Source organism: Mucor velutinosus (genome assembly GCF_035048745.1).
Source record: "Mucor velutinosus strain NIH1002 chromosome Unknown tig00001577, whole genome shotgun sequence".
Lineage (NCBI taxonomy): Eukaryota > Fungi > Mucoromycota > Mucoromycetes > Mucorales > Mucoraceae > Mucor > Mucor velutinosus.
The window spans coordinates 305,660-329,467 of NW_027041934.1; the positions used below are offsets into that span (position 1 = coordinate 305,660).

At 41.3% G+C, this 23,808-nt stretch overlaps 11 protein-coding genes across 11 annotated transcripts; 7 read left to right on the forward strand and 4 right to left on the reverse strand.

Annotated features, from left to right (window-relative positions):
- Nucleotides 1-633: 633 nt before the first annotated feature.
- ATC70_013538 (uncharacterized protein) lies at nucleotides 634-1,320 on the forward strand (the record flags this gene model as incomplete). Its single annotated transcript, XM_064832702.1, has 1 exon — nucleotides 634-1,320. The coding sequence occupies one exon, from the start codon at nucleotides 634-636 to the stop codon at nucleotides 1,318-1,320; it is 687 nt and encodes a 228-aa protein (XP_064675581.1).
- Nucleotides 1,321-2,880: 1,560 nt separating this feature from the next.
- On the reverse strand, nucleotides 2,881-4,776 carry ATC70_013539 (uncharacterized protein; the record flags this gene model as incomplete). The annotated part of the gene is made up of 3 exons (XM_064832703.1): nucleotides 2,881-3,434; nucleotides 3,511-3,978; nucleotides 4,128-4,776. 3 exons carry the CDS (start codon nucleotides 4,774-4,776, stop codon nucleotides 2,881-2,883), a joined length of 1,671 nt encoding a protein of 556 aa, XP_064675582.1.
- A 710-nt stretch (nucleotides 4,777-5,486) lies between these two features.
- Nucleotides 5,487-6,659, forward strand: ATC70_013540 (uncharacterized protein; the record flags this gene model as incomplete). Its single annotated transcript, XM_064832704.1, has 1 exon — nucleotides 5,487-6,659. The coding sequence occupies one exon, from the start codon at nucleotides 5,487-5,489 to the stop codon at nucleotides 6,657-6,659; it is 1,173 nt and encodes a 390-aa protein (XP_064675583.1).
- Nucleotides 6,660-9,134: 2,475 nt separating this feature from the next.
- ATC70_013541 (uncharacterized protein) lies at nucleotides 9,135-10,163 on the reverse strand (the record flags this gene model as incomplete). Its single annotated transcript, XM_064832705.1, has 2 exons — nucleotides 9,135-10,060; nucleotides 10,115-10,163. The coding sequence occupies 2 exons, from the start codon at nucleotides 10,161-10,163 to the stop codon at nucleotides 9,135-9,137; spliced, it is 975 nt and encodes a 324-aa protein (XP_064675584.1).
- Nucleotides 10,164-11,094: 931 nt separating this feature from the next.
- On the forward strand, nucleotides 11,095-11,734 carry ATC70_013542 (uncharacterized protein; the record flags this gene model as incomplete). The annotated part of the gene is made up of 5 exons (XM_064832706.1): nucleotides 11,095-11,173; nucleotides 11,251-11,271; nucleotides 11,346-11,416; nucleotides 11,471-11,552; nucleotides 11,613-11,734. The coding sequence occupies 5 exons, from the start codon at nucleotides 11,095-11,097 to the stop codon at nucleotides 11,732-11,734; spliced, it is 375 nt and encodes a 124-aa protein (XP_064675585.1).
- Nucleotides 11,735-11,906: 172 nt separating this feature from the next.
- Nucleotides 11,907-12,531, forward strand: ATC70_013543 (uncharacterized protein; the record flags this gene model as incomplete). The annotated part of the gene is made up of 2 exons (XM_064832707.1): nucleotides 11,907-12,449; nucleotides 12,514-12,531. 2 exons carry the CDS (start codon nucleotides 11,907-11,909, stop codon nucleotides 12,529-12,531), a joined length of 561 nt encoding a protein of 186 aa, XP_064675586.1.
- A 104-nt stretch (nucleotides 12,532-12,635) lies between these two features.
- On the reverse strand, nucleotides 12,636-13,691 carry ATC70_013544 (uncharacterized protein; the record flags this gene model as incomplete). Its single annotated transcript, XM_064832708.1, has 4 exons — nucleotides 12,636-12,697; nucleotides 12,754-12,900; nucleotides 12,962-13,022; nucleotides 13,086-13,691. 4 exons carry the CDS (start codon nucleotides 13,689-13,691, stop codon nucleotides 12,636-12,638), a joined length of 876 nt encoding a protein of 291 aa, XP_064675587.1.
- A 976-nt stretch (nucleotides 13,692-14,667) lies between these two features.
- ATC70_013545 (uncharacterized protein) lies at nucleotides 14,668-16,238 on the forward strand (the record flags this gene model as incomplete). Its single annotated transcript, XM_064832709.1, has 6 exons — nucleotides 14,668-14,880; nucleotides 14,942-15,149; nucleotides 15,224-15,372; nucleotides 15,435-15,725; nucleotides 15,783-15,923; nucleotides 15,990-16,238. The coding sequence occupies 6 exons, from the start codon at nucleotides 14,668-14,670 to the stop codon at nucleotides 16,236-16,238; spliced, it is 1,251 nt and encodes a 416-aa protein (XP_064675588.1).
- An 81-nt stretch (nucleotides 16,239-16,319) lies between these two features.
- On the reverse strand, nucleotides 16,320-17,902 carry ATC70_013546 (uncharacterized protein; the record flags this gene model as incomplete). The annotated part of the gene is made up of 5 exons (XM_064832710.1): nucleotides 16,320-16,352; nucleotides 16,411-17,442; nucleotides 17,500-17,628; nucleotides 17,690-17,749; nucleotides 17,816-17,902. The coding sequence occupies 5 exons, from the start codon at nucleotides 17,900-17,902 to the stop codon at nucleotides 16,320-16,322; spliced, it is 1,341 nt and encodes a 446-aa protein (XP_064675589.1).
- A 1,058-nt stretch (nucleotides 17,903-18,960) lies between these two features.
- On the forward strand, nucleotides 18,961-20,947 carry ATC70_013547 (uncharacterized protein; the record flags this gene model as incomplete). Its single annotated transcript, XM_064832711.1, has 7 exons — nucleotides 18,961-19,182; nucleotides 19,241-19,280; nucleotides 19,339-19,641; nucleotides 19,717-19,741; nucleotides 19,794-20,181; nucleotides 20,238-20,361; nucleotides 20,415-20,947. 7 exons carry the CDS (start codon nucleotides 18,961-18,963, stop codon nucleotides 20,945-20,947), a joined length of 1,635 nt encoding a protein of 544 aa, XP_064675590.1.
- A 507-nt stretch (nucleotides 20,948-21,454) lies between these two features.
- On the forward strand, nucleotides 21,455-23,657 carry ATC70_013548 (uncharacterized protein; the record flags this gene model as incomplete). The annotated part of the gene is made up of 4 exons (XM_064832712.1): nucleotides 21,455-22,340; nucleotides 22,406-22,471; nucleotides 22,536-23,502; nucleotides 23,561-23,657. The coding sequence occupies 4 exons, from the start codon at nucleotides 21,455-21,457 to the stop codon at nucleotides 23,655-23,657; spliced, it is 2,016 nt and encodes a 671-aa protein (XP_064675591.1).
- Nucleotides 23,658-23,808: the final 151 nt, after the last annotated feature.

Below are 23,808 nucleotides of genomic sequence, written 5' to 3' on the forward strand. Positions count from 1 at the left end.
GCTAATCATCCCATACTTTCTAATGCATTCTTGGAGAGCTCTTTAAGGCGTATCTAATGGTGCTAGTTATAACAGATGTTCTGAACAAACTTACTGCGTAAAGTTTGAAAAATGAGAAATAAGGTTATTGGCGAGAATGTCAAGATTTTACATATCAAGGTTTCACGAACCAAGTTTCAGGGGTTGCTTTGGACCAAGAGGAACATTTTGATTCAATATTCCATCTCATATATGTCAAACGTCTACTTCTTCCTCGTGCTCAGACTGATTTTCTCTCTCCTTGGCTGCTGTATACCTTTCATGTATACTCGGGTCACGCTACTGCTCTTCCTTTGCTGGTGTATCCTCGTACTTACATGCCTCGTTTGCGAAAATGCCCTCATCTAGCACATCTCGCTCGTTTGATCTCTCGGCTGCCCACTCTGACTCCCTATACTCAGTGGCCGTCTTGGTGGTTCATCAGCCTACCTTGGTCAAGTGTTTGCTCCCTTTCACCGACAGAGACCTTGTCTAGGGCTAGTGACAAACTCCCACCACATGCGTTGATTGCCAACCTCTTGAGTGTGCTTCCAGACACTAACATCTTGGCCTGTGTACGTCCTCTTGATGCCATCTCCTTGCAACATCTGTTCAATGCTCTGTGTCCCTTTGAAGGTCCTTCTGTATGGATCATTTCTGCTCCTCTTAGATCGGTTATGGCCTTCACTGACCAAGAACGCACCGCCATGTTGGAGAGCCAGTCTACCCCCCTCTTCACCCATTGCTAGCTTTTCGCATTGGTATATCACCACCGACCCTAGATCAAAAGCTACAATGGCCCAGATCAAGCTCGGTGCATTACGCTGTTATTGGCACCCATCATTTGATTTGCTTCGTGGCCCAGCCCTCCCTCCTCAGTATCGCCCACCTCATCTTTTGATTCCCCCCCCCCCTCGCCTCTGGCGTGATTTTTGGCCCCTCTGTTTTCCTGCCAAGGCATTCACACCCTGGTGGCGTTTGCTCCATGGCCATCTCTCTGTGCAGGCTCGCCTGCATATCATCAACCGTGCCAGGCATCCCTCCCCACTCTGTAAGTTGTGTACTGAAGCACCTGAAGATGAATGCTATCTGGTCGTCGGCTGTGACATGAAATCCCTCTTCTGGTTTGAGGTCATCTCCCACCTCGGTCTTTCCGATCTGTTCCCTACGGACAATGCCATCTGGATTGGTCTCTCTACCCTTCACGACCAGGAAAAAAAATCCTCTGGATATTTTCGTCTTGGAACTTCTTGGAGCTGCTTTCTCTTCTCTATGGCAGCATCATTGGAGCTGTTCTCTTGATGGTAAATCATGACGTACTCAGATAGTTTTCTCCTCTTTTCTCGCCGATCACTCCAAATTGATTTCTTCTTTCTTAGACGACATGTAAGCAACCTCATGGACCCGTACTGTCGTTTTCCTTATTCTCAATAAAAGACACTTTTAAATACAAAAAAAAATTGATTCAATATATGTCATAGTAGAAGTCTTCATTTTTGCGGTCAAAGACGCGATCGTTTGATTTTCTTCAAAATCCATGAGGTATCCTTCATGCTTTTTGGTGGATTTTTGGTAATCCCAAAAAAGTTGAGTAAAGGTGTCAGAAAATTAGTGCTAGATCAGAGCAACTGGGTGGTGCTATTCTGGCGGTCTAAAACGGCTCCTGAAGCGAGAAATCACTGGTTAAGTGGATCTAAAATATGCTGTGAATTACATATTTTCGGGTGGTGAGAGATAATCCGAGTATGCTGTGTGCTCGTATATGAACTATTTTCATTGATATAGGCGTGAAGCATCTGAGGAGAGTCAGATTCACAGTTGCAGACTTTTTGTGGACATTTTCACATAGTTATGGAAGTGCCATTTCCCATTAAATTTGACCTTTCATAGGATATTAGTATATTCGCAGCAACAAAGCAGAAGATTTGTGCACTCATTGTATACACCCACTCTGAGGTACGGCGCTTGATAATTGTCTCATTTCGTAATCTGCCAGAGCGTATGCGTTTGTGGAACGAGAAGCATTTCAAATGACAGAGGAATTAAACGATCACTGGCTGAAGAGCGTGAAAATCCTATAAATCACTCAGAAAGTTTAACAAAGAGATGTAATGATATCATACATGGTTAGATGAAGATCAACATCATCATTAAATCAGTGCGCGCGGGGGGCAAGTTCAGTTGCCTAATGTTACATTGCATTGTGTAAGTTACGACATTGCTGAAATATTGGCACTCAATCATTATGATGTATATACCCGCCCTTATATCATTGTTTACAGAGCTAAATTTACATATATGCTCTATGTGATGAGACAAACACAGTTGAAACAACGTTTATTGTATCTAATGCATCAGTCTTGTGTTGTTTATTAGGGCCCCATGGTAGTAGCTGGTGCAACAACGAAATTGAAATACCTTAAAATTCAAGGATGGCATTAAACGTTTCAGGAGCATCGTTGCCATGGAAATACAAAAAGAGAGAATGTGTTAATGGTATCAAGCAGCAAAGGAAAGACTACATATCGATTTCATGCTTGTTGCATAAAAGTGATGTATTGAGCATGGACATATTGACTTTTGCATTCTGCATCTTGTTCTTCGTGCCATGTTTGTGTCTATTAATATCTACACTGAATATGAAGCATGTATGGTATGAAACTTTTTTATTGATGTTTTATACAAAAACTTCCAAGCGCATGCTTGTCGTAGAAGGGTATGATACAGAAACATACACATGTAATTTTTATGAAAGGGGAAGATGGTAGAAGTATATGGAACCGTATAAATAAGCTAGTACGACAAAGGGGAATATGGTATACATGTATCTTTTAGAGGCTAAATTTACAAATGGATATAGTTTTAGTGCTTTTGTGGAGGCTGTGGTTGTTTTTGTTGTTGTTGTTGTTGTTGTTGAGGTACAGGAGGTGGAGGCGGAGGCATCGTTGCTTGTTGGCGCTTTCTCTTTTCTTTTTCTGCCACAACACCAGGTGGCTCAGTAGTCATTGCAACTAAATTTCCTCTCTTTTGTTGCGCGACTGGATCCATTACAGATACATGATGAACATGGCGAGCGCCTGGTTCTGAGATTGAACAAACATCGATAGTATTGATCCAGCTGTCTTTGAGAATGGTTTGCAGAGTCCATCTTCGGGTAGGATCCACCTCCAAGATACTGGTCATGACAGAGCGTGATTCGCGAGGCAATAATTTAAGCAATCTGAATTTCTGTTGATTGTAATTAGTGGCAAATGCTCGGAACGCAGGATCAGAATTGCGAGGTAATCGCCAAGGGAAGCGCTTAATTGTCATGCAAACAAAGATGATACCGCATGACCATACATCTGATAAACGAGGGTCGTACATTGGCTGTGTGTACTGTTCTGGAGCAATATAAGGGTCTGAACCGAAAATGCCTAAATCAAGGGGAGGGGGGGGGGGCAGATGAGAATGTGTGTCGATATATATATGGTAAACAAAGATGAGGCTAACCTTTAGTCATAGTAGCTGAACTCTCAAATGGGTATTTGAATACAGTAGAACAGCCAAAGTCAATGATTTTGAGTATGCCCATGTGATCCAGCACCAGATTATCCAATTTGAGATCCCTGTGGGCAATTCCCATTGAATGCAAGTAGTCAAGTCCATTCAGCAGTTGACGAAAGCAGCAGGCAATTTCTTCTCGAGACATCATTCCACTCATAACCACGTTGAACATGTCATTGGGAGCGTATTCCATGATTTCGTAAAAGTTCTCTTCTTCCTGGATCAAATCGAGAGTTTCAATGACATTGGGATGATGAAGCGTGGATCCAATGCAGAATTCAGCTGTAACTTTTTTGACGTAATCTTTCTCTGTTTCATGCGCAAATCTCTTTCTGAATTGCTTGACTGCAAACGTCTTGTTCTGTTGCTTGATGAGTCTCACTGAACCACCAGCTCCTTTGCCAATATAGCGACCTATGAGAAAATGAGGCAATTAATTTATTGAGTTCAAGGAGACGAAATGTGAATAACTTGCTAAATGCTGTGAGGGCATTTAATGCGGCATTTTTTTTTATATATGCACACAATCAAGTTGGAAATGTATCTAAAATGATGACACTTACCCCATTGACCGTATCTGCCAGAGATGTTCTGTCTAAACTGATTGGCAAATGGCTGTTCATCAACTTCTGCTGCTTGTGGTTGCTGCTGTTGTACAAAGAATCTCCTCAAATCAGACCAAGCTAAAAATAAGTCTTTGCGGTCCAACATCGGTGAAGTAGATTGCGAGTGGGTGTGTGTTGATGTGATGGTGTTGGGTGGTGATGGTGGTGAGTTGTGGTGGAAATGCGTCTGATGGTAGTGTTGGTTGTAGAGTGGTTTTTTGAATACAAATTGTGATGGTGTGTTGGGATTTAAGCAAGAGGAAGGTCGATGTTGTTGAATCAGAGAAGGTCTGGGTGCAATGATGGCAGCAGCTGAGGAATTGGAGGAGATGGATGAGCTGGAGGATGACGAAGAGGTAGATGTCGATGTGGGCGAGTTTGGCTGCTGAGGATAGCCCACTTTCTTTTTGTTTGATACAACATCTTGTAATAATTTTGTCAATTCAATCAAATCAACTGCAGTGGGATCATTTGTATGAAGGTGACGAGTGGTTGCATTTGTGTGTGTGACTACAGCAGGAGAGAGTGTTGGAGACGAAGGCACTGATTTATCGGGTGTGATCAACTGCTGCATCTGCAGTGGTGGTGGGAGAGATTGCAATGTCATTTTAAATAGTATGTACAGGAAAGACTAAGGAAGAAGAAGAGGGAAACGGTGAAATGTGAGCTTAATTTATATCTTTTTTTTTTTTTTTTTTGTTTGTCTTGTTTTCCCTCTTTGCCTCTCCCCCAAATGATCCTTTCCATTTCTCGGTCTCTCCCCCCCCCCCACCCCCTTAATTTTGAAACTAAATCAAGGATGAAACTTTGTTAGCAAAGCAGATCCTGTTAGGCACCCATCTGATGATGGGATGCGTCACAGACTTTTTTGCGATTGTTTATGGTGATATTAAAATGCCCTGTCAATCACTCATCATCAACAACAACATCCAAGGTCTCAACATGTAGGGCAAATGACGCTGATTGTTTTGATTTCTCGACTCCTTCAAACTGTTTGAAGCTGCGTTTGTGTGTGTATAACAGCAAGTACAGGGTGGAAATATCAGTTGATATTGGTATATATATATATATATATATATACATATATAAAATAAATAAACATTCTTTTTTCTTTTTTTAAATTAAAAATCGCTGTTTTTCCGAGATCTCATATAAATAATCTACGGATACAACAATCGAGACCCCCTTTGCTCTAGTGTTTGTTCTGTCGTACCTTGCTCCGTCTCTAAACCAATCAAAAGCTACACAAACATGTCAAAATGAAAAATTCTTTTCCCAATTAGCATCTTCACACTTATTTTTTCTCTTCAAAATATCATGCTCGTACAGAGCAAGTGGAATTCACTAAAATGCACTTCTGTATTCAGGCGCTGTCTCACGACTCTTCAGCACCAACAAAAGCGCATACCTCGAAAAGGCGATCTCGTCGTTATGGCCATGTCAGGTGGAGTCGATTCTAGTGTATCAGCTGCATTACTGAAGAAACAAGGCTACAATGTCCGGGGTATTTATATGCGAAATTGGGATACTTCAGACGAGAGTGGCGTATGCACAAGTAGGCAAGACTGGGAGGATGTTCAGAAAGTATGCAAACATTTGGACATTGAATGCGAACATGTGGATTTCGTCAAGGAATACTGGAATGATGTGTTTGAAAAGACGTTGGATGACTATGCCAGAGGACTCACGCCCAATCCAGATATTGCTTGCAACAGTTTCATCAAGTTCGGCGCGCTATTGGATAAAATACCGAAAGATGCGTGGTTTGCCACAGGTCATTACTGTCGTTCCTTGGATGGCAAACTACTACGTGGACTAGAGCGCAACAAAGATCAATCCTACTACCTCTCCACCGTACCTGAACAAGCATTGAGACGCACCATTTTCCCATTGGGAGAAATCGAATCCAAAAGCACCGTGAAACAGCTAGCCAAAGAACTGGGATTGCACGACATTGCTACCAAAAAAGAGAGTATGGGTATTTGCTTTGTTGGCCAGCGTCGACGATTCGCAGCATTTTTGGAACAGTATATAGATCAACCTCCTGGACCTGTTGTGAACTTGGAGAATGGTCAATTGATTGGCCAACATCAAGGTCTTTTTGGTTACACTATAGGTCAGGCATCCCGTATCTGTCATGGTTCAGATAAATGGTTTGTGGCACAGAAAATCATGAGTGAAAACAAACTAGTATGTGTTGCTGGCTCAAACCATCCTTCTCTTTTTCACAATGGTTGTATTGCGCGTGATTGGGTCTGGATCCATCAAAATCCACCAAAAGGGTTGACGGAAGGAAATGGAGAAATGGTGGTCGATGCTCAGATCAGGTATAGACAATCACCTGAAAAGGCTTTTTTGTCACTCCAACCGGATGGTCAGTACAGTGTTCGTTTCATGAATCCGATACGTGCAATAGCACGTGGCCAGCAAGTAGTAGTTTGGGATCAAGATTGGTGTTTGGGCGGTGGTGTAATAGAGCATGTTCTATAACGATTTTTCTTCTCATTGGAAATTTGCTTATCACCATACCATAATAAATGTATTGTCTCCCTACACACTTTCGAAGCCTCAAGAAGGAAAGAAGTTCATCTTGTAAACATTTCGGTGAACTAGTGTTATTAAATGCAAGACTTTGAAGGAAACTAGCATGGCTAATGATAGGACTATATAACTAGCCGATCAATCTCGCTACGCTCCATGATGGCGTCGTCCTGCTGGCTCTCGCCGAAGACATTTCAAATCAGAGATAATAAAAATCAGGCATATCAAGTAGATTTTAAACAATCATTTAATGTAAAAAACGCTCTACCAGAGTCAGGAGGGGGAATTGTCCATCCGCTGCTGCTGCTGCTCTAGAGATGGCGGCATAAAGCTGGCCATGTGTAAATACAGGACTTGTGTAAGATCTACAGCGATTTCTTTGAGGTATTGTCATTGCAAAAGACACCTTCATGAGGCAAGGCTCCCCAAAAAAAAAAGCTATTTGTGCTAAGCAGTTGTCATTTCAACTCCATAATTCCCATTTGATCCGCATCGCAACCATTATTGTCATCATCATTGTCATCATCATTGTCATCATCAGAAAGGCATTTGGGCCAGCCAGCAGCAATGCTTCCGCCAAAACTGATTCAAACTCAGTATTTTTTTTCTGTTCAAGATTGGACAGATATTATCTTTTTCGACTTTTTTAATTTATTTTGTGATATTTGACTATATAAACTGCAATGACTATCTAACGCTGCCTAATACACTCTTGGAGTACTTTTTAAGGCGCTTCTAGTGGTGCTAATTGTACCAAGTGTTTTGAATGAAATTATTGAGCAATTTGCTAAAATATGAAATGAATTTTTTTTAGCGAAAATAACCATATTTTGCATATGAAAACCTCATAAAAGTCGTTTCAGAGGTTGCTTTGGATCGATAGAAACATTTTGATTCAATTTATACCATAGTAAAAGTCTTCATTTTGGAGGTTAAAAACGCGATCGTTTGATTTTCAATGAAAACCATGAGGGGTACCTCATGCTTTTTGGCCGAGTTTTGGCCATGTATTTTTTGGTCCCCAAAAAGTTGAGCAAAGGTGCCAGGAAGTTAACGCTACTTGAGTACAATTGTTTGGTGCTATTCTGACCATCTAAAACGGCCTTTAACGCGAGAAAACACAGCTCAAATGCACCCATATTTGCTGTAGTAGGCACACTCTTGACTAGAAATGGGTAATATCAGTATGCTGCTTGCCCATATATGAAGTATCTATGTGTATACGGATATGGAACATTACACAACAGACGGATCCTCAGATAATATGAGGGGTTTCATGTGTAAGAGGAGAGTTAAAATGAATGTAGCAGCATTTTTGATAAATGGGACTAGAGCAATTGGTAGCGCGAGTTGTCGCTGCGCGGATTGGTTCTCACCAAAGCGAAGCAGAGGTAGAGGGCCATCCGAAGCGTAGACACACTCGCATGTATCTAGAGGCTTGTATTTTAAAACGAATGGAAAAAACCCATGACTGAATATACACTATGCTATATTGGTTGTTTCTGTGTTCTCAATCAAATGTGATGAGAATTTGCCTACTTTCTGTACCTTTATCATCCATCATCAATGTCCTTATAAATTTGGTTACAAACAATCTCTGATTCCGTTGCCAAGATTGCCTCCCCCCCTGAATCTGGGATTATTATAATGCATAATACTTGAACCATGCCGGCTACAAACCGAGAAATGGGGGGGGGGATTTTTTTTTCCGTTAAGCATAATAAATAGTTTAAAAAGCCCCTTTTCGATGCAGGCAGATCTTCCTCGAGCTCAATGTAGAAATACTAAACGTATATATATATAGAAAAAAGGAGGTTTTAAAAGAGCCGTTTCACCTGATATAACTTGACAAGCTAATAAAGTCGTTTCAATTGCACAGGATAAGACACATAAAGTGGCTATGGGGGGAGAGGCAGGTACTTTCACCAAGACCAATGTCAGGAATATCAACATGATTATTTAAATGGTCGATTAAATGTACGTATGGGTCTTACAGTAAAGCGAACATACATGTATTAGAAAAGAGGTGCTATGCAACAGTTTCTTCAATCAAAGTTTGTTGGTAACTTATGCTTGGAACAAGACGTATCAATAGCCTTCCAAATTATACACGTTTGTATACATTTTTATTTTTATTTTTTTTTGCAAATATGGGCTTCAATGTGATACGTCCAGTGTACACATCAGAGCTCTCAATAAGCTGTTACGTGCTATCAAACTTATACTCCTCTGCCTCTCATCACTCAAATGGGGGAATTCGGGTGTCTTTCATCCCACAAATCTCAAGGTAAGTGTTTAATAGAAGTTGCTACGATTGAAAATATAGTATAAATGACTCTAGTTTATTCATTTAGTAGAGGTTAATGGGAATATATGCAATATAAGAAATTTCAGTTTTGATGTTGTCTAATAATGTCTATGTATCTATGCTTCAAGTTCAGTCAAGTATCTTTCAGCGTCCAAAGCAGCTATGCAACCAGTTCCAGCGGATGTGATTGCTTGACGGTATCTCTTGTCTTGCACATCACCAGCAGCAAATACACCTTCGACACTTGTGGAGGCAGAACCAGGAACAGTCTTGATATAGCCACTTTCATCGAGATCCAATTGGCCCTTGACTAATTCAGTGGCAGGAGTATGACCGATGGCATAGAAAAGACCACTTGCTTCAATGGATCCGTTTTCACCAGTCTTTGTATTACGAGTGAATACCTCTGTGAGGACATCGCCATTACCAACACATTCAGTAGGTACAGTTTCAAAATGAACAGTGACATGAGGATGGGCCAACAATCTATCTGCCATGACCTTGGAGGCACGCAATTGATCACGACGCACGAGAACATGTACATGAGAGGCATACTTTGTGAGATAGATGGCTTCTTCAGCAGCAGAATCACCACCACCAATGACTACAAGAGGCTTGTTTCTAAAGAGGGGGACAGCACCATCACATACAGCGCAGGCAGAGATACCATTTTGCCAGTATTTCTCTTCGCCAGGTAAATGCATACGTTTAGCAGAGGCACCGGTAGCAATAATAAGAGCATCCGTGGTATCAGTAGGTTCGCTTTGTTCATCACTGCCCTCACGCCATAATCTAAAAGGACGTACACTAGTATCGACTTTGGTGATGGTTTCAGTTTCAATGACAGTGCCACAGTTGACGGATTGTTCACGCATTTGGTCCATTAGAGCACCACCGAGAATACCTTTGGGGAATCCAGGAAAGTTTTCGATATCAGTGGTTGTAGTCAATTGACCTCCAGGAGCAAAACCGTTTGCCATCATGCCTTCAAACATGATGGGTTCCATTTGTGCACGAGCGAGATAAATGGCAGCAGTGTGACCTAGCACATCAACGTCAATACTTAGATGTAAGCAAAACTATAAGGCCAACTTACCAGCAGGTCCAGAGCCGATGATTGTAGCACGGTGATGAATAGGAGCCATTTTGTACAATGTATATATTTGGATTAGATTTACGAAAGAAGTGAAGAAATCTGGTGCTTTAGACATGTTTCCTGCCCTATTTATACGAAATTCTGTTACTTTCAGGCGACTCTTTAAGCCAATCATGGTTTCTAGAAGGATTCTGTAGCATATTTGTAATATGGGTCGATGCCATGCGACAGCGAATCAAAGCACAAGCGTCTGTACATTACATTTGACAGGTTGGCAAATCAAATGACACGATCGAGGATTAGTAATGAGGCGGGTATGATTTTGCTGAGCGATGTAATATTACTACTTCTTTCAATTATGTAATTCAATTTTCATTTGCTCGAAATAGATGATAACATTCTAGGTTTTAAGGTACCATCAGTCAGCCTTTACTCGTATACTGGTGCCTTATGTTCAATGTCTGATCAAGTCGCATTTTGAAATGGAATGTCAGTTGTGATGGAATCACGTTTTACAGGGGCAAACGCTTGTATGAAACAGGTGAGATGTATAACGTGAATGAAATGGCACATTTGCTATGAAGAGTTGAGAGGATGCAGTAGTAAATATATGGCAATGAGTGTGATTTAAGATATCATTGATAATGCAAAATGCATTTGCGTATTAGACATCACATTTCGACTTGATCAAATCATCAACAAACCAATGCCGCTCAAGCAAAAGCACAAAGCACGCTACATGTAGATGTTTACTACTGTTTGATATATGAAAGGTTCAAGTTTGCTCTTCATCTATCCGTATGTAGTGCATGAACAGAGTCGACATGCCACTCTGTTTCCTTCACCATCAATGTCAAACCGGTCACAGGCTAGAAGCCCTTGCCCTGGGCATTGAACCCGGCCAAGTTCCATTTTTAAATGAAATCCTTTCCCTTTGTTCTTCATTCAACACACACACTCAATCCCATTTATACTTAAAGATGTCTATTTCGCCTTCAAAACAAGCAGCTATTCATGCATACAGACATTTATTAAAGACACAAAGACAAGTGTTTGGTGGTAAGTGCTCAATGTCGCTTATTGGCCAAAGTTCAAAATCAATCTGACATGTATGTGATTTGTATTGAAAAACATAGCTGATTTGAAAGCAATTGATGGTATGTGAGTGAGGAAGAGAATAATAAGGGGGTTTTGATTCAAACAAGCTAATCGCTGATGCGTATCATATTAGCTGCTAGAAAAGAGACTTATTCTAGATTTATGCAATCCAAAGACGAAACAAATACAGATGTTCTTGAGGAGGTAAGACACCGACGTTCAAGCTGGTCTCAACATACCGACATATGTCATGTATAGAAACTACAATTAGCTGGACAAGTAGAGGCTCTATTAAGAAAGAATGTGATTCAAGGTGTACCACAAGGAAACAACACATATAGTAAGGATTAAGATCATTGGAACATCCACCATGTTTTGCTGACGAGGTTGTCCTCAATAGAATTAAGAATCACAAAGGATACTGAACTGGGCGATAATGATAGCATCAAGAATACCAAAAACATTAACCGTAAAAAGAGAGCTCACAAACATACTGGAGGATGTTGCGGTGGAAATCACTAAATCAATTTTGATTGTGATACACACAACACTAGTCAGGAAGAAGAAGGGTGCCTAATTTTGGATTGCCCAAACAACAAACAACCACCACCTCAACAGCCATCCCATTTTTCTGTCTCTCTTTCTCTTTTTCTCTTTCTCTCTGTCTCGCTTTCTTTCTTTACATATCAAATAGATGAATAGTAGTAATAAACATGATAGTGTACCAGATTGGTCCTTACAGATAACAGAACAGCTTATATCGCCCCCACAACAAGCACAGCAGCAGCAGCAGCAGCAGCAAACTACAGCTGATACTGCGACGAAGGCACATGTCTCAAACCTTCCCTCTTCTGCTATGGTAGTGCATCAGACACCAGGCGATGCACAATTTGAAAATTACATAGATCGACAGTTCACATCTCGTGATGCGAAATTGCTAAAAAATCGACTCTCTGAAGCTACCACACTTCGAAATTCTTCTACTCTACCCGCACCTGACTGGAAAGACATTGAAAAGACGATACCCAACACACAGCAACAAGCACAAGAAGAAGGAGCGCCACCACATCCATACCATCATTATCAGGGTCAAGATGATCAGCAGAGCCAAGACAGCCATGTTTGGTGGGTGACCAAAAATGATCAAGATGGATTTTACTCTATCTGTGGATTGCTGTTTGTGTTTGGGTTCCTGTTTCCTCCTTTATGGTGGATAGGATCCGCCTGGCCTAGACATGTACGAGAAAAAGGTGGTAAAATGGCAGACAGATGGCAAAAGCTGAACCGAATCATGTCAATAGGATTCAGTTCGATTTTAATTATATTGATCATTGTATTCGTAGTAGTGTATGCCACAGGAGTTTATTGATGATGGTAATAAAAGAAGAAGAAAAAAAAAAAAAAAAAAAAAAAAAAAAAAAGTTTACTCGTTTACCAAGGCAGTGGGATTCTCCTTTTTGTACACTACATTGTTGATATTGCCTCCTATCACAGAGTGTGAGTACGTTCCACAGTTTAGCTATACAACAGCTTCTACTTACGCCAATCAGTTCGATGTGGTAAATCATCAGCATAACGCCATTCTCCATCTACAATGAATTTGTATTCGATATCTTTGCTCAAATCCATTGGAATATCAACAACGTGACAATTTGAGTCTTCGGTATCTTGAACCATATCAACCGATACTGCAATGATGGAATCATGTGAGTATATTTAAGTTTTTTCTCTTGTGTATACTTAATTTACCTGACCAGTTATCAAACTCGCCAGTAACTTGAACCTTTTTACCGCCATGATTCCATCGAATCTAATAGAAGATTATGAGGTGTTTGCCATGATGCTGTTTGTGTGTGCAACCAAGCATTTTTACCTTGACGTTGGTGGTGTTGCTCATGGTCATTCTGTGGTAATATTTGGATGGGGTAGATGAAGATCTCATAATTTGAGACGAAGCAGGAGTCGAATTGTCAGTGTCAGTGGAAGAGGCAATGCTACTTGAAGAGAGTGTTCTTTGCAATTGTGTGGGCTCCTGTTCCTGTTCTTGGTCTTGGTCTTGGTCTTGGTCAAAGCCAACATCTGACTCCTCTTGGTGTTCCTCCTCTTCAATGGCAACATCAATCTCTGGCTTTGGTATAGTCTCTCTCGACTTTTTAATGTCAAGCGATGATGTGGATGAAGAGAGAGAAGAGCTCGAAGAGGAGGATTTCTTCTTCTTCATCTTGCTTGCAACACCAAACACATTCAAGATGGATAACCACGTCGACAATTCTTCATTTTGGCCATCGTGTTGACATTCAGTTGCTTCCAGCTCTTCTTCTGTAGGTGCAGATTCATGGATAATATCGTAGCGGTATTCATCTTCATCTGTCGTGATACCCTCATCGCTGCTGAGTTGGTGCTTTGCGGACGACGTCGATGAAGAGGATGAGGATCCAGCAGCATTTGTGTTGAGAGGAAGGGCTAACCAATCACGCATTGTAAATCTTAGGATTTGTAAAAGAAAGAAACGAAATGAAAATGAAAAAGCAGACGAGATCATTTTTAAATCTTATATGTATTTATTTGTGTTTCCAACCCCCCAACAAAAATAGACAATAATGATGATAAGTGGGTGATGATGATGATGATGGTGGTGATGATGGGTGAGATAAGGACAGCAGCACAAAATAAGAGACCCTTTTTATAGCAAACAAGATCTCCTGAAATCTCCCCCTCCCTTTTGTACAACTCTCTTTAAGCATTTCGTTTGTATCGTTTCAACATCCAATCACGCCTTATATAATCTTGTTTATGTTTGTGTGTTTGATCATGCAAATCCATGGTGATATGGGAAAAAAAAAAAAAAAAAAAAAAAAAAAAGTGTAGTGGCTCTGATGGTACACATCCAAGTCGATAAGTCGTATCGATAGTAACTGAAAAAAAAAAAGAAGCTTTTTTTTTTTTTTTTTTTTTTACTCACTAAATTGAAAACAATGCCAGCAAAAAAAAGTGTCCTCATAGTAGACATTTCACCTGTCATTTAGGAATTACAGTTTTCCGTTCATATTTCATTTACACATAAACATGCAAACCAATGCAACGCCTAATAAACACATCAACCTTGTGTAGTACATGGATATCTCACTGAAATTCTAGCACAAACTTTTTTTTTTTTTTTTTTTTTTTTTTTTGGAAAATTCCAATCCTTTAATTCTGGCTGCTTGCCCCACACACAGGCTGTGTTCAATGTGAAATTCGTAGTTTTACGTTGGTCAGCGTAATGCTTACGAGGACAATTGAGTATGACTGGATGAGAACCCCGCATTCCTGTATTTATAATCTGGATCTCTAATGCTAGATACAATTCTTTCTTCTTTTTAATTCTTGCAATATAAATAGAGCTCACATTAAAGATGCTTCGGTTCATTACAAAAAGAAACTTAACAACCAAACGATTCTATTCAACCAACAACATGACGACTGCAAGACAGGTTACTGCAAATCAACTGTCTTCCTGGTTAGCGGCCCAGGAAACCAAGGCTCATGATGATTTTATCATTGTAGATGTTCGAGAACGACATGAAATTGAAGAGCATGGCAAGATTAAAGGCGCATTGAATGTGCCATTCAAACTGGATCCAGTCATGTTTGCTGCTGGCCTGTCTGATTTGAACAAGCATGGCAAGGTATGTGTGTTTGTGTGTTTTGACATGTACAGAGCAAGAAATACTAATACGAAAATGACAGATCGTATTCCAATGCATGTCGGGACGCCGTAGTGATGAAGCAGCTATCATTGCCCAGAAACTTGGATTTGAAGATGTGTACAGTTTGCATGGAGGTCTCAAGGGATGGGAAGGCCCTGTCCAACCCTTTATGAACAACCATTCTCCCTGGGTCCATACACTGTTTGATGCAGAGACAGAAACAGCTCAATATGTGGTAACAGATTTAGGTAGCACAAAACGTTATAACGTACGATAAATTTGAAATGGCTAACATTGACATGATTCTCGCACACCTACACAGAAACCAAGGAAGCCTTCATTGTGGATCCCGTATTAAACTATGATCCGTTTTCATCCACAGTTCACCCTTTATTGGCAAAGACATTGATGCAGTTCATAGAAAAGTACGAACTGAATGTTTCAAAAATTATCGACACCCACGTCCATGCGGTAAATTCTATTGATGTTTACCAATAGCTAAAATGCTCACTTTATTCCTTCCCTTTCAATAGGACCATTTGTCTGCTGCTCAATATCTGAAAGCTGAACTGCCTTCCAAGCCTGAATTCTGGATGGGCAAGGATGTAACTCAAGTGCAACAAGTATTCGGTGAAAAGTACAACCTGACTCGGGATGAACTGAAGCCTACTGGTGAGCAATTTGACAAGCTAATCTCTGAGGGTATTCAATGGACTTTGGGCAAGAACATCCAATGCAGCGTCCTGGCCACACCTGGCCATACACCTGCGTGTATGTCGTATCGTATTGGTGATGCTGCATTCGTGGGCGATACTTTATTTATGGTAACCATCACACCAAGATGCGTTGACATGGAATTTGTCTAAACTTTAAAATTTTAGCCTGATATAGGAACTGCGCGTTGTGATTTCCCAGGAGGCAGTGCTAAGACAATGTATCGTAGCATCCACAAGATGTATGCTAGCTGGCCTGATGATACAAGAATCTACGTTGGTCATGATTACCCACCTGCAGACCGCCCAGTAAGTCTCGACTTGCATCTGATGCGCACACTCTTTTTTTTTTCTTACTCATCCATTTCGTATTAGTACCGTGTGGTCGCTAGCCTCGAAAAGCACAAAAAGTTCAACAAGATGATCAATGAATCTGTTTCTCTGGAAGAATATCAGAAATTGCGTCAAGAAAGAGACTCCAAATTGAAGGCACCACGATATATCCATCCTTCCATTCAAACCAACTTGCGAGGCGGTGCATTGCCAGCACCCGAATTGTCTGTACATGACAAGAAGACGCTGCAACAATTCTTCAAGATTCCTGTACGATGGAAGTCCTCCTGAAACAAGCATGTCTTGGTATTGAAATACAAATAAACCTTCACATTATATCAGAAAATATATGTACGATTTTTATTTATAAGCTTATTTGACCTTGGCTATGCTATGAACCATTTCCTACGATAAAGTTGTATCAATATCTTACACAGCTTTTACACACACATACGACACTTACCTCCTTTGAAATTAAATGACATGTCTTTTCAATCAAGTTCAATAAAGAGTTAATGTCATTGGACCAGTTGTTCAAAATCTCGTTGGCATCCTTCTTGGTTTGGAAATTAACGACACCAGCAGAACGATCAATACGAGCATAAATTGTCTTGGATACAACTAGTTTGGACAAAAACTCTTCAGCGTCCTTTTCGTTCAGATCAAGTAATTGAGTCAATCTCTTTGTGGATACGCGAGTGTAGTATTTGGCAATGACACGGATGTTGTGCTCGACCACACGATTGTGAAGCTCCTTTAGTCTCTTTTGTCCATCCTCAGTAGCGCTGCTGAATGCCGCTGATTGATTCAATAATTGGCCATAAGTTGACTCGATTTCAGACCAACGCATCAATTCACTGGTGACAAAGCATTTGGCGATTTCTTGGTATTGAGGGATTTGTGCTAATTTGACATCTCGGTAGATTCTGTTGAGTAAATCGGATTGTTCATTGTCGTAGGGTGCCAATACAACGAATAAAACTGCATTTTGAAGTGCCTCCTTCCATTTGGCTTCATCCTCTTGGATGGATTCTGAGTCGTAGATTTGCTTGTAGAATTTGTGAACGTTCAAGTATTGGTCCTCGTGCAAAGCGTGTTGAATCATCAAATCATAGAATCTAAGCTTGAGGTCTTCGTTCTCTTTGTCTTGGAAGAACTTGGTGTTGATCTTCTTGGAGATGATTTGAGTTCTAATGTAATCAGACTTGGCCAAGCAGAGTCTCATTTGCTCCAAAATGAAATCAACTTTTTCACGTTTGTCCATTGAGCCGAATGTTTCTACTTGAAGCTCTTGAAGGATATCGGCAGCTTCAGTTGTCTTTCCTTCGTCTTCACGGATCTTTGCTAACAGACGGGTGATACGTGCACGTTCAACTTCAACATAAATCTTGCCATCAGTGACAGTACGAAGTGTATCGATCAGTTCAAGCTTTGTATCCATATCGGGTGTTGAGTCGAGGTATGTCATTGCTTCTTGGATCATCTTTGAGGTAGCCTACACAATAGACGGATGAGCGCTACACTCTCTCCAACAACATCCCATCACACTTACAGCCTTGAGTTGACCATGCTTCTTGGACAACAAGACAATTTGCTCGTTCAAGAGCTTCCAATCCTTGGCTTGGTAGCATAAAGTGACAACCTGGACAAGGATACGGCCTGTGGATGCTTGATCAGCAGCCTATAATCTCGAATGTTAATGGCCTATACATGGTGAGATGCTGAATGCTGATAGTTTTTACATTTCTAGCTTGCTTTTCAAGAGACAATAACTTTTCCAAGGCCTCATTCAACTTTCCTTGCTACGATAATGAAGCATATGTCAATGAACGCGTCATAGAACTCTAACAGGGCGAATGATTCCTTACCTTGGCCAAGCCCTCAGTTTCAGGTAACAGGGCATCGACTTGAGGACTGAAATCCTTATCCATTTTCTCTAATCTTCCGTCTGACATGTTGGTATTTTGTTGTTTTTATATAATTCTACAGTGAATGAAGAAGAAGAAGAGGGGCAATGGATGCGTATTACTTTTTTTTTTTTACTACTGAACATTTAGATTACGTTTGCCTACGTTTCTTGCAGTCCACGTCATACGTTTTCAACATCAGCGAGCATTGGTTTAGACATCTTTGGCAGTTGTATTATGCAACATGATGGTTTCTGTCGAGCTTCTTTCTAGTATAAAGAACTGTGGGCCATGTACTAGATACTTTTCTATCTGAATTGTATATCAATGCCGTTTGTAGGAGTGATATCTTCTCGGCTAGAGGATCACATTGATCCGCAATGTCTCTATTAGCAAGTCTTGAATGATATGTTCTGTCCTGGATGCTGTGTACATTTTGTAAGGAATGTCTAGTTGACTTTACTTGCAGGATTTCAATGCAAACCATTCATAAAGGCTAGTTTCTTCTAACGAGAAAAGGAATTTGGATTGTATAATAGCAAATGGATTGTCGCATGAAAGGATTGCGTACCTTACATGGATTGTCAAGATTTGATGGGATATCTATGCTACAATGCCATTGATGCGAGCTAGATAAATGTGAAGAGCATGCCGGCATGGCAATAGCGATTGTCTATAGCGCAGTATCGGATTGCTATAGACTGCGAGGCAAATGTTGTAATAAAGATGGCATTAAGTTCAGGTTCAATCTATTGATCCAATCTGTTAAGCTAGAAGGTGCATTCTTTAACCCGTAAAGCCTCTCCATCTAACTTGCATCAAGTACCGTAGCTCTACAAGATGAAATTGTACCTTTTCAGCTTAGCAGATTGAATGATGGGCCCGATAGTTGAGCTTATTAAATGTGTGATCTTGAGCCGTGTTGTGGGAAATATCCTGTAATGCACTAGCTTGTGTATCAGGATACAAAGGGAAAACGATTGCGCCGCATCATCGTGTTTACCCCTTAAACAGGTTTTTTTTTTTTTTTTTTCTTTTGGAACCTATATATGATATGTACATCTACCCACACAGTTAGTTGCTTCTCTTTTGGTTTTCCATCTACCATGGTATTCAAAGAAAATACATACAAATTTACTAATCTGGTTGACGTAGTATTGAGCAATAACGGAGGTATATCTGATGAGAAACCGGTCTACATTGATGCCAACACAGATGAAACTGTATCCTACGGTGAGCTAAAGACATTGATCCGTCAAGCAACTGCCGGATTTCAAAGAATTGGCCTGCAGCGAGGTGATTGTGTTTGCGTTTACAGCCCAAACCATGTAAGTCAGAACATGCCATGTAGATCGATATCGCCAACTAATATACCATTCAATGTAGCTCGGTGTTCCTCCCATCTTCCTGAGTGTGTTGGCCTCAGGTACTTGCTCATCTCTTCCCAGCACTTTCAAAAGAGGGCACTAAACGCACTATTCTAGGTGGACATGTCAGTCCCACAAACCCGGCGTTCAATGTTCAAGAATTGGAGAAGCTTCTCATCATGTCAAAGGCCAAATACCTCATTGCCCACTCATTTAATTTGGACACTGCACTGGAGGCAGCCAAGCTAGTGGGTATCCCAGCATCCAATGTATGGTGTATCAACGATGATCCCAAAAAAAGAGCAAAGCACTGGAAGGCAATGATAGCTAATTCAACCGAAGAAGCTGATCCCATCAAATACACGGCCGCAGAATGCAGAAATACACTTGCCTATCTCTGTTTCTCCAGTGGCACCACAGGTAAGTGCAATGCCAATCTCTCTCTCTCTCTTTCCCTCTCAAAGTGCTACTAACTACCCGGTTGTTATCATTCAGGCCCTCCGAAAGGTGTCAAGATCAGGTAAGAATGCTCCCATTTTCACTGATGACGCCTGAGACTGACATGCCTCTAGCCACCACAACTTTATTGCCAATGCTGTGGAACTGAATCAATTGACACAAGCTAGCAATGCACTGCAAAGTGATGGCTGCTTGCTCGCCATTGTGCCTCTGTTCCATATTCTGGGTCTATTCCGATTCATCAACATGTCTCTTTTTGAAGGAAGAACGACTGTCCTCATGGCTCAATATGATCTGGAAAAGATGTGTCAAATGATTGACAAACACAAAGTAACTACTGTCGTCGTTGTTCCACCTATGCTTTTGCATCTGCTCAACTCGCCTCACATTGTCGACAAGTATGATTTCTCTCATGTGGGGGCTTTTCATGTTGGAGCAGCTCCTGTATCTCTCGCAATGGCAGATGCTATCACAAAAAAATTCCAGAAGCCTGTGTTGCAAGTAAGTTTTTGTTATTTTAGTCAAATCAGGACTTGTTTGCTAACAAGCACGTCAAGGGCTACGGAATGACAGAAGTGGCTTCGGTGTTGACAGCGCAAACTCCAGAAACCTACATGCCTGGATCTGTTGGGCGAATGATTGGTGGCATTGATGCCAAAGTGGTTGATGAGGATGGCAAAGGTACGCAGTGTATGTAGTAGACCACTGAGGCCTTTTGGCTAAATACAATGTAGATTTACCTGCTGGTGAGCGTGGAGAAATCTGCATCAAAGGGCCCATCGTCATGCTTGGGTATCTTGACAACCCAAAAGCTACTGCTGAAACGATTGATAGCAACGGATATCTGCACACGGGCGACGTTGGCTATGTCGATAAACTTGGTAACTGGTTCATCGTGGATCGTTGCAAGGAATTGATCAAGTTCAATGCCTATCAAATTGCGCCTGCTGAACTAGAGGATACATTGCTTAAATGCCCTCTCGTGTCTGATGCTGCTGTGATTGGCATCTTTGATGAAAAGAGACAGACAGAGATTCCGAGAGCATATATTTCCCTATCCCCGGCGGGCAAAGCTTTGGAAGAACAGGAAGCTATCAAGCAGATCCACAGTTTCATTGATGAAAAGGTTATCCATTACAAGAGACTGAGAGGCGGTATACAGTTGATTGATGTCGTACCCAAGAGTGTCTCTGGTAAAATTTTGAGAAAAGAGTTGCGTGAGCTGTACCTCAAGGAGAAACAAACGAGTAGCAAAGCTAAATTATAATAAATGATGGCGTCTCGGGCCCAATCGTCCAGACAGTATAGGAGACATTGGAGATGGATAGCCTCCGATGCTTTCTTGTTGACCGAATTAATGATCATCCACTTGCTGTAAGCATCCCTGTAATGCCCCTTCAAGAGCTGGGGATGTTGGATAGGTTGTGAGGAGTCGATACCCATCGCCCATAGTGTACATGCAGAAGAGTGAAAGAGAAGCAATGCATCGAGGAAGCAAGCATGCTGTTGCGATCCAGTCACAAAGTCGGGTGAGGGCTTTTTTTTCATTATCCTTCGATACCTGGGGAACACAGCAATCGTAATCCAAGTTTATTGCTACACATTTTGATACAAATAAAAGGAAAGAAGAGGCAACAAAAAAGAACGTGTTATATAGTACAAGACGCAACACAAATCACGAAAAAATAACAGACGCTTGCATCTCGAAATACATGGCTAAAGCTTTTCACGTCCATCCCAAATCAATAGAGAAATCCTTGAAAAGAAATCATCCATGTCCTTTGACAAAGAAAAAGATCCAACTATGAATGGCAATGCTGGATATCCTCCTCTTCAGGGGCATCTGCAACAGCAGCAGCAATTCTACAACAATGGCGCGTCCCCTCAGAACAACTCGGGAGCGTCCTCTCCTTCTGTGTATCACACGATGCCACTTTATGCTAGCAACGGGTTCAGTCGCTATCCACAGCAACAGCAATCGCAATCGCAACAGCCTCAGCAGCAGCAGCAGCAGCAGCAGCAGCAGCAAAAGCAGACAAGCACCATCATGTCTGATAGCAGCAACACTGTCCATGTCACACGTCAACTCACCTACGCACAAAACTCGCGTCAGTCATCCTCGCCTCACCATCATGCTCGCACGGCCGCTGCTATGGCTCGCTCCACACCTGTCGCTTCCACTGTAACTATCACGGATCCCAACAATCCCAACAAGATCTTTAACCGCACCGACAATATAAACACATCCAGCAGCAACTCGAGCGAAAAACAGACCTGGACTACGTTGGACATTGGCGGTATGGGATTGAAGCAGATCTCACCCACCCTCTGCTCATACAAATTCTTGACCGTGCTCTACATGAACCACAATAACCTCACTAAACTCACCAGTGACATTGCCAAGCTCGTTAATCTGAGAACATTGGATTGCTCAGGCAACAAACTATCTGCATTACCACCTGAATTAGGCCTGCTTGTCAATTTGCGTGATCTGCTCTTATTTGACAATAACATCACCAGTTTACCGAACGAGTTGGGCATGTTGTATCAGTTGGAAATGTTGGGCTTGGAGGGAAATCCTATTCAGTCGGATATAAAGAACATTTTGATGAAAGAAGGGACGCAGGCTGTCATCATGTCGTTGAGAGAAAATGCACCAGGTAGGCCCCCCCCCCCTTTTGAAATGGAATGCGCATACAGCAACTGAACCACCTGCTTGTAATAGTTGGCTTACCACCACCTCATCGCGAATGGATCACTATTGAAAACGACACTACAGAAAACGATCCCGGTATTTAGGACATGACGACACATACACACACACAAGCCAAAGCCTAATCTTATAATTACCATAGACAAGTTCACAGTATTGTGCTACAACATTCTCTGCCAAAAGTATGCAACTAGCCAAGCCTATGGTTATACGCCCTCATGGGCTTTGAATTGGGACTATCGCAAAGAGCTGATCATCTCAGAGGTTCTCAGTTACAATGCCGATATTGCCTGTTTGCAGGAAATTGCCATGAAGCAGTATGAAGGTGCTTTGGGTGACGCTTTCAAGGAGCGTGGTGACTATGATGGCGTATTCTTTCCAAAGACCCGTGCAAAGACAATGGCTGCAAACGAAAGACGAGAAGTGGATGGTTGTGCCATCTTTTACAAGGCATCCAAGTATAACCTCATTGAACATCACATTTTGGAATACAATCAGAGGGCGCTTCAACGATCTGATTTCAAACAAAGCGACGATATCTACAATCGTGTCATGACAAAGGACAACATTGCTGTCATGGTTATCCTCGAGAACAAGGAAACACTAGCTCGTATCTTGGTCGTGAATTCACACATCTTTTGGGATCCACAGTTTGCAGATGTCAAGCTGGTGCAAGTGGGCATGATGATGGAAGAGATTGAGAATTTTGCCAGCAAGCATCTGTCGCCTGCACCTGGATCAGCAGGGCCAACCTATGAGTCCATCAACATGCTGCCAACAATCATCTGTGGTGATTTCAATTCCGTGCCTGAATCAGGTGTTTATGAACTGCTTTCAAAGGGCACCTTGGCCAAGGATCATCCTGAATTTGGAAACCATTCATACGGATCCTTCACTTCGGAGGGCATATCACACAAATTGGCTTTAAAGAGTAGTTACAGTCAAGTGGGTGAATTAGATGTTACAAACTATACTCCTGGGTATAAGGGCACTTTGGATTATATATGGTATACCAGTAATACATTAGACGTCATGTCCTTGTTGGGCGGTGTCAGCCAAGATTATCTCGACAAAGTGGTTGGATTCCCTAATCCTCACTTCCCTTCAGAGTAAGTTCATGGATGCACTTTTTTCAAAGGATGTATACTGATCATTGTTCTTTTGTAGCCATATCCCTTTGATGACAGAGGTCAGACTCAAATCGCCTCGTCGCGAAAAGATGGAAGAGCCTAACTTTGGCTTTACATCTTCATTCAAACGATAGAAATTTAATTTAAGGTTTTAATGCTTCTCTTTCACATCTAAGCAAAATTGTACATTTTTTCTCTCTTTCGCTCCTCCTCTCCTCCCTGCTTTCTTTTTTTCTCTTCATACATACATATAACATATACATTTTAATTATATAAAAAAAAAGA